We start from the raw sequence: 8,392 nt of genomic DNA on the forward strand, positions 1-8,392 counted from the left end.
CCCACCGAGAGAGCAGACGGGTCGACGTGGAGTTAGCAGATCACGCGAGTCTACAATAATAATCCTTGCACCTTATCACATCATTAGGACATCTCACAGTGCTTCTTTCACAGGATTTTACAGTGAAGTGTAGTGACTGCGTATTTGTAAGTGAATGCGGCAGCCAATTTGCGCGCATTATTATACGTGCAAATCTACAGTCCATATAATTCAAGCCTAGGGTTTTATTTGTCATTTGAACAATGAGGTAACAGCCCACGTTACAGAGACGCCATATTTGAATAGAATTGCCAAATTCTTTGTATACTGTGCATTATTTTTGGTTACAAATAGTCGCAGTATTTACACTGAAGGACAGAACATAAAAATTTGGAACAAAGAGTCAGTCAGTACTGTACTGGAGTGACCTGAGTGCGATCTGCATGTACTGAATCTCAAGAGCTGGCAATTCTGTAAAGCTTCTGTATAAAAGTACATTAAGCAACTTGCTTAATGATAATAATGCAAGTCTGTGCTGGTCCTCCCCCGAAGGGCACCATCTGGCAGTTAGTCAACTACAATACAATTTATATTTCATCCTTCCCTCCCTCCCTCCCCAAAAGATTCCCACCCTGTAGCGATTACAGGGGCAACAGCTCCTTGAGTTTCTCTTTTGTTGCCTGTGACAAATTATCTGGGAATCGCACTGCCACCTCCAACACCAAATCACCGCGCCGGTCCGGTTGTTTGGGCAACGGCAGGCCCTCTCCCGATATCCTCCGCTTCGTGCCTGGCTGGACGACATCCTTAAAGGCCACTGGAATGTTTCGATGATCCAATGTGGGGACAATCACAGTGCAGCCGCACAGTGCCTAGAGGCAGACAGACAGACAGACAGACAGAAAGACGGATTAGAAAGCAGACCAGGCACAGCGAAGAGTTTCACAACATCCAAACAAATCCGTTCTCACAGCGCTCTCAGTCTATGGGACTGAAAAAAAGCTACAAAAATTCAACAAAAACTTGCATTCATATAGCGCCTCTCGTGCGGGGTAGCGTCCCAGAGCGCTCGATCTCCGAGTTCAAAAAAGGAAACAAAATTGAAACGCACTTTATTAACTTTATTCCAAGGAATAACGGGGGTTCAGGTCACAATGCGCTGTATTATTTATTGACTATTCTGGAGGCAAACGTACCTTCCTCAAATGCTTTTAACATGAGACTGAATGGAGAGCATCAGCAGACCATTCTGTTAGAAGCACAGGGGATAGGGAATGTGGGGTCAATTTTACATTCTGTCTAACACAGATTTTGGGGTGGGGGGGGGGTGTATATTTGAAGTTGGGCCTTTCCTGATGGTTTGCGAGGCTCAGTATATCGCACACGAAGTACATTTAATCTAAATGAGGCGCACGCTAAGTGTTAAGCGAAAACATTCTAGTTATCTCAGCAAACTCACGCAGGTTGTTAGTTAAAGCAAGACTCAAAACTGAGAAGAGCAAACTATTTTAGCTATAAGTCAGCATTATGTCACTTCTACTCCAAACCAGTATTACAAACTGCAGCTTCCTTTACTCCAGGCCGGCGTTACCCTTCTACCACAAACCAATGTCACACACAGCACGGCACAGACTCACAAGGGGCTTGCAATATCTCTTTTAAGGGTGTTTGTGTGAACATGACCGTGACAGGAAGAAACATGGCAGGGCAGGAAGCAAGCTGAGCGACAGCACAGCTCCATCTTTAGGGGAACTAAAAAAAAAAAGAACTTAGGAGAAACTGCTTCATGTGGAGGGTAGTCAGATTGTGGCACTCGATGCCTGAAGAGGCGGTTGAATCAGATGGCGTAGATACACTCAAGCGGAAGCGAGATCTTCACATGAGTTGAGAGGGGAATAGAAAGATATGGGAAGGAGGGAGCAATGGGTGAAAACCTGTGTGGAGTATAAACGCCGGCACGGACTGGTTGGAACAAGTGGCCTGTTTCGCTGCTGCACAGTCCTTGTTTGTTTGTTTGTTTGGGCAAGTTTCCTTACTCCACAAGCTTAATGGTAATCCCTCCAAAACAAAAGACGATAATAAAAAAATTGGTCATTTTCAATCCACGACTGTTTGTGGGACACTGCTGTGGCAATTGGCTGCCGCGCTTATGCGGTCAATTCACTTTACAGCATATTCTGTGAAGCGCTTCGAGATGTCTAGAATACGTGGAAAGCGCGATATCAAAGGCAAGGATTATTATTATTATTATTTGTAAATCTTTCTAAATATACAAGGTAATGATAATTATAACGATCGTTACATTTGGTTTGGCACCTTTCCCATCTGGAGGAAGTGTCACAAGCATTTCACAGGATTTACTGTAAAGTGTCTGTGTGTTATGGGTGAACACGGCATAGCCAATTTCGCACACAGCAAAGTCCCAGAAACAGCCATGAAATGAATGACCAATTATATCTGGGACATTGTTGGCCAGGACACCAGGAGAGAGAGAGAGGAGAGAGAAACTCCCTTCTCTTTTTGAATCGTGCCATGGGATGTTTAACGTGGCCACCTGGACACACGGATGAGGTCTCAGTTTAGCATCTCATCTGAAGGACGGCACCGCCAATAATGCAGCCACCAATCCCAGTCATCTTAGACTATGTCCAAGTCCTGGCGTTGGGGCTTGAATCCACAACCTTCTGATTCAGAAGCTACTAACTGAGCCAGGCTGATGCACTAAAGTGCTCAGACTTAACGTATCACTAATTAATCACTGTGAATGACTCCTTTACAAACTCTGTGTGACCGTAGGGACATTTAGTTCCTCGAGGTGCTCAGTTGAATTTGTAGATTATTAAACTACCAGCAGAGGTAATCCAATATTACACCAACTCTTTCCTCCTCGTTATAAAAGCCCTGTGCAGGGAAAACTTTGCCAGGAAGCAGCCTGATTAAACAACCGTCTGACAGGGAGTCTTAGTAGCTAAATTTTTAGGGGATCTAAAAGAGAAAATGTAATATTAATAAATAATATTGAACCTCAGAGTGAAGTGCATCATAGCTCATCCTATCCTCTAACACCCTCACAAGTACTGGCCACCATTATAGCAATCAGCAGATAAATCCTGATCACTATAATGGTGGGCAGAATATAAAAATAACCTAGGGCAGTGCCACCCTCCTCTAGGTTAACTCACAACCAGGTAACAAATATAGGTCTCTGTGGCTCAGCGTACACGCACATAAATGCCCACCCCCCACCCACACACAGCCTTACCTCGCGGAGGCTGATCTTGGTTGAGTAGATGATATCAGAGCCATCCCTCTTGTAGACCGGGTGTGGCTTGTCCTTCAGGACGAAAACGATGTCGGCTGGAATGTTGTTTGGCGTTTCGTCCCCTTCCTTTGGGAATGTGATCTTTGTTCCTTCCTTCCAGCCTTTCTTGATTTCGATGGTCAGGATTGTATCTTCAATCCTGGAGGTCCGTCTGTCGAGGCTCAACCTTTTCCGACGGATTTTCATTTTCTTGGTACAGCCTGTAAATATCTCTTCCAGGGAAACCTTCAGCTCGTGCAACACCGGGGGGTCCTGTTTCTTAGCCGAATGAGTGCGCTGGAAGCTGGGCATGCCACCCATGCCTTGCATGCCAGCCATGCCTTGCATGCCAGGAATGCCCCCCATCGAGGAGAATCCACCAAACGAGCTTAGAGGATCATCATCCATATCCATGTCATCGTCACCATTTCTTTGTCCAAAAAACATGTCAAAGGGGTTTCTCCCACCAAAGAATTCAGCAAACATTGCGTGAGGGTCACCATGGAACGTGTACTGGAAGCTGCTGCCATTGGGAACTCCACCGCCTGCACTTCCTTTCAATCCTGAAATAATCACAATGCTTAATAATACTTAAAAAACATACATAATAATACTTAAAAATCACTTAATAACAATAATACTTGATACAGTGCCCTTCACATCAGGACAACGTCCCAACACGCTTCACAGGATAAACTGTAAAGTGCAATGATTGCGTGTTTTATGGGCGAACACGGCAACCAATTTACACATAGCAATGTCCCACAAACATCCATGAAGTGAAAGACCAAAGTTTATTTGGGGGATTGTTGGCCATGTGAAGGGGAACTCCTTTAACTTTTCGAACAGTGACGCGCAATTTTTAACATCCACCTGGACAGGCGCTCGGTTTAATCTCAACATTTGAAGGTCGGCCCCTCCAACAACGATGCCCCACAAACTTGTGTTTTTAAACAATTCTGAGCAGACAGGGGACAAAAAGGTCACTTTAATTCTCAGACTTTAATTTAGCTGTGTTTAATTTCTGAAATCACAAGGACTTCAAATGACGAATACACAAATTGGACCACAAACCAGGTTTTTGTTAACCAGTTACGATAGTTTAACTTTCAGGGTCAACGTTTAAAACTTTATTATATTTTGGAAAAAATGTTCCACAGTTGGCTCTAACCGGTTTCACAGCACTGGGCACCTTCCAATTCCTTGACGAAGAGACAACCTTCATGTTTGAGCTTGAACACAATGTCAGAAAGCTATTTAGCTGTGGGGGAGGGGGTGAAGCGGAGTCATAGCTCAGCTGGATTCATTCCCATGGCCTCAGTTTGGTGCCACAAAGCAGTCTCGTGCAATAGCGAGGACCAGCAGTCAGTTTGTGGTGTGAATAAGATATAATTTTTTTTGACCAGCTAGGTGTCTGACACATGCGGAAACCTATCATCATATTAAGGAGTTTCCAAACACATCCTGTTTACCTAATTCTGGAAAGCATTAGCCGCAGGTTGGCAAGAGCCAAGGTTTGAGAATCCCAGAGTGTATATTGGGGTAACTGCTGGAGTCTAACCAGCTAAAACTTTTAATCCCTTCAAATATAACAATAATAATAATAATAAGGTCACAATTAGCTGCCGGGTTTCGCACACAAAATACAGTCAATTCACTTTACAGTATATTCTTTGAAGCACTTTGAGACATCTTAAAGGTGTGATAAGGCGCTGTATCAAATGCAAGGATGATTATTAAAACCGCATACTTTGTCAACAAGAGCAAGTTTTCCCATTGCTTGTCCAGTTAGGACTGCCCTACCCATCATGACTTTGGCTTACAGGGCTGAATGGGATGATTTCTTGCCCAGTGAATAAGATACAAGATCCTAAAGGGCATAAATCAACTGCATCCCCAATAATATGTCTGACACGGACAAAAATAGGGAAGGAAAAAGGGAAATAAAGCAGCAGGTATTCCAATTCCTAACTAGTAGCCAAGTGTCATCTCTTATGACATGTAAAGGCACATGGGGAGGGCAGTCGGCTGACATACTCTGCATAAGATAATGGTCTATCACTCAGCCAGAGGCTGTTGAAGCATCCCTCTGTCAAAGCCGCTATGAGAAGAGAAAAAATTACTAAGGGTTCTGGCAAAATGGTCCAAAGCTAGATATGCGATGCCACAGCCGGGAGTAAATAATTTGGAATCAAAATGAGAAAATTTGCATTAACAGATAAAATAGGAAGTTAGCTGAAAACTCCATGGATGACGTTTTCTGGACAATAGTTCTGTTTCGTTAGAATATCACTTTGTAAACTCCTCACATTATAAAGCAAAGTAAATGATGGGGAAAGTTCTACAAAATGCAAGCCTTTTGTTGAACAGCTCCTCCAGGATCCCGCTCTAAATCCAACAACAACTTGCATTTGCAGAGCGCCCCTCAAGCAGGGCAACGTCCCGGAGCGCTCGACAGTTGCTGAGCACAACCAGAAGATGGAGAAGCGGCAAGGCAGCGGGAGAGAGGGAGTGTTTCAGAGCGCATAGTGGCGAAAAGCCGTCACCATTGCTGGAACGGAGGGCGCGAGGGACAAGCAGGAGGCCAGAGCCAGCGAGCGGAGCGGAGGCAGCGGGTTGCGGAGCGGAGGCAGCGGGTTGCAGAGTAAGCAAGTCGGAGAGGTGGGGTGGTGCCAGGGCAAGATGGGATTTGAAGATGAGTGAGATCCGCAAATCCATCCGCTCCGAGATAGGGACCCAGAGGAGCCTGACTAGAACTGGTGTGATGGGGTACAGAGTTTAATATGGGTGACACACCCCAAACTTCACTATGGCACATGTCAGCCGGTTCCCCTCGTGCAGCTTTTGGAACCAATGTTAAAGAAAGATGCACTGGTGTGATGGGGGTGCGGAGATTAGTGCGGTCGAGTACGCGGGCGGCGGAGTTTTGGATTAGCTGGATTTTGTGGACAGTGGGCCTGGGGAGACCGGCGAGACCTGGGGAGTTTTGGCTGCGCCTGAACCGAAATCCACTTCACTTTCTACATTTTAGGTTAAGAGCGCGGAACGCCAGCAAAAGAGCAGCTACTGAGAGACAACTGGATGCAGTCAAACTGCGGTCTGGAAGGGAGAGGAGACGAGCAATAATGTGAATACAATGAAGGACTTTCCATTCTCTGGGAGGAAAGCAGCGTGTGTAAAACACATGGCACCTGTGTTCAAAATATTCGAGGATTAAGCCACAGCGAGACCTTCCTCGGCAGTATTATTAAAGCGTGCCGTTTGAATCAGCTGTAGTGTTTTCTATTGAAGAGCAGAATGTTCTGGAAACACTACGGCCGATTCAAACAGCACAATCAGCTGCTGAATTGTGGCATCAGCCCCCTCTTCTCCTACCTTCCTCTCCATACTGATCGTAAATATCCTTTTTCTTGGGGTCGCTCAACACGTCATAAGCCTCCGCAATTTCCTTGAACTTGTCCTCTGCGTCCGGAGCCTTGTTTTTGTCAGGGTGGTATTTCAGGGCTTGCTTTCGATACGCCTTCTTAATCTCGTCTTCTGACGCTCCTTTCTGAATTCCCAGGATTTTATAATAATCCTTCCCCATTTTGTACCTGATAGAGAGAGATCAAAGCAAAATTTGCACTTACAGCTCCAAACACACGTATTCAGGTTCAACACTAGTGGAAGGCGCACTCTCTCCCTGGAGGGACGCATCCTGCTTACCTAATTCTGGAAGGTATTAGGCACAGGTTGGCAAGAGCCAAAGCTTGGGGACCCCAGAGTGTGCGCTGGAGTCTAACCAGCTAAAACCGTAAATCTTGCCATTTATATTGCTGTCGGGCAAGATTTCCCACGGCATGAACTGAGTGGGAGGATTCCCTTCCCCCAGTGACGGGTCTGCCCTTCCAGGTCCTGCCAATGAACCAGGCTGGCTGAGGAACCGGCCGACCAGGAACTGGCCGACCAGGAACTGGCCGACACGTGGCCAGGCAGGATATTGGCTGGCACAGAACACCTTCCGTCCACCCTCAGGCACCAGGGCTGCCAAAAATGTAATCCGTTTGTAGCCCAAAGTCCACGAAACACTAGCCCAAAAGAAATGGAGGGGGGGGGAGGGGGAGAGGAAACAATTTGCAGGCTTAAACTTTTTTTTTTACTTTTTTTCCCACGCACAATAAAAGCAAAAACCCACCCCAACTAATATTTTTTAAAATTTAAACCTGCAAAACACGTCCCACCCGCCCTTCAAAGAAGGTTTTTTTTTACACAGTCACAAAAGCTGACCCTAACCCTACAACCACCACCCACTGCTGTGGCAGATGAGTGTTTGGGCTAGTTTGGGCTTCTTTGGGCTACAAACAGACGTTTGATTGCTGGCAGGGGTGATGGCTGGGTTTTGTGCGGAGGTGGGGTTGGTCGGGCCGGGGGGACGGACAGGGGGCTCTGGGGGGGGGGCACGTCACGCCGAGGGGGGGGGGGTCGTCACGCCGAGGGGGGGGGTCGTCACGCCGAGGGGGGGGGGGTCGTCACGCCGAGGGGGGGGTGTCACGCCGAGGGGGGGGGGGTCGTCACGCCGAGGGGGGGGGGGGGTCGTCACGCCGAGGGGGGGGGGGGGGGTCGTCACGCCGAGGGGGGGGGGGTCGTCACGCCGAGGGGGGGGGGGGTCGTCACGCCGAGGGGGGGGGGGTCGTCACGCCGAGGGGGGGGGGTCGTCACGCCGAGGGGGGGGGGGGGGGTCGTCACGCCGAGGGGGGGGGGGGTCGTCACGCCGAGGGGGGGGGGGGGGTCGTCACGCCGAGGGGGGGGGGGGTCGTCACGCCGAGGGGGGGGGGGGTCGTCACGCCGAGGGGGGGGGGGGGGTCGTCACGCCGAGGGGGGGGGGTCGTCACGCCGAGGGGGGGGGGGTCGTCACGCCGAGGGGGGGGGGGGGTCGTCACGCCGAGGGGGGGGGGGGTCGTCACGCCGAGGGGGGGGGGGGGTCGTCACGCCGGGGGGGGGGGGGGTCGTCACGCCGAGGGGGGGGGGGTCGTCACGCCGAGGGGGGGGGGGTCGTCACGCCGGGGGGGGGGTCGTCACGCCGAGGGGGGGGCGGGGGGGGGGGGGTCGTCACGCGAGGGGGGGGGTGGTCGT

At 49.0% G+C, this 8,392-nt stretch overlaps 1 protein-coding gene across 3 annotated transcripts in view; it reads right to left on the minus strand.

Annotated features, from left to right (window-relative positions):
* Nucleotides 1-204: 204 nt before the first annotated feature.
* The window catches only part of LOC103172373 (dnaJ homolog subfamily B member 4), a 16,031-nt gene continuing 7,843 nt past the window's right edge, over nt 205-8,392 (minus strand). For 2 of the 3 annotated variants that reach the window (XM_042344596.1, XM_042344598.1), the window contains exons 2-4: nt 6,656-6,873; nt 3,242-3,843; nt 205-851 (exon numbers count right to left, since the gene is read on the minus strand). In XM_042344596.1, the coding sequence (XP_042200530.1) occupies nt 621-851; nt 3,242-3,843; nt 6,656-6,866 (1,044 nt within the window). In that variant the 5' untranslated portion in view covers nt 6,867-6,873 and the 3' untranslated portion in view covers nt 205-620. Of the gene's footprint in view, nt 852-3,241; nt 3,844-6,655; nt 6,874-6,985; nt 7,005-8,392 lie in introns of those variants that run through there. The other variant, XM_042344597.1, reaches the window with a different exon arrangement.

This window comes from Callorhinchus milii, unplaced genomic scaffold (assembly GCF_018977255.1).
Source record: "Callorhinchus milii isolate IMCB2004 unplaced genomic scaffold, IMCB_Cmil_1.0 Scaffold29, whole genome shotgun sequence".
NCBI lineage: Eukaryota > Metazoa > Chordata > Chondrichthyes > Chimaeriformes > Callorhinchidae > Callorhinchus > Callorhinchus milii.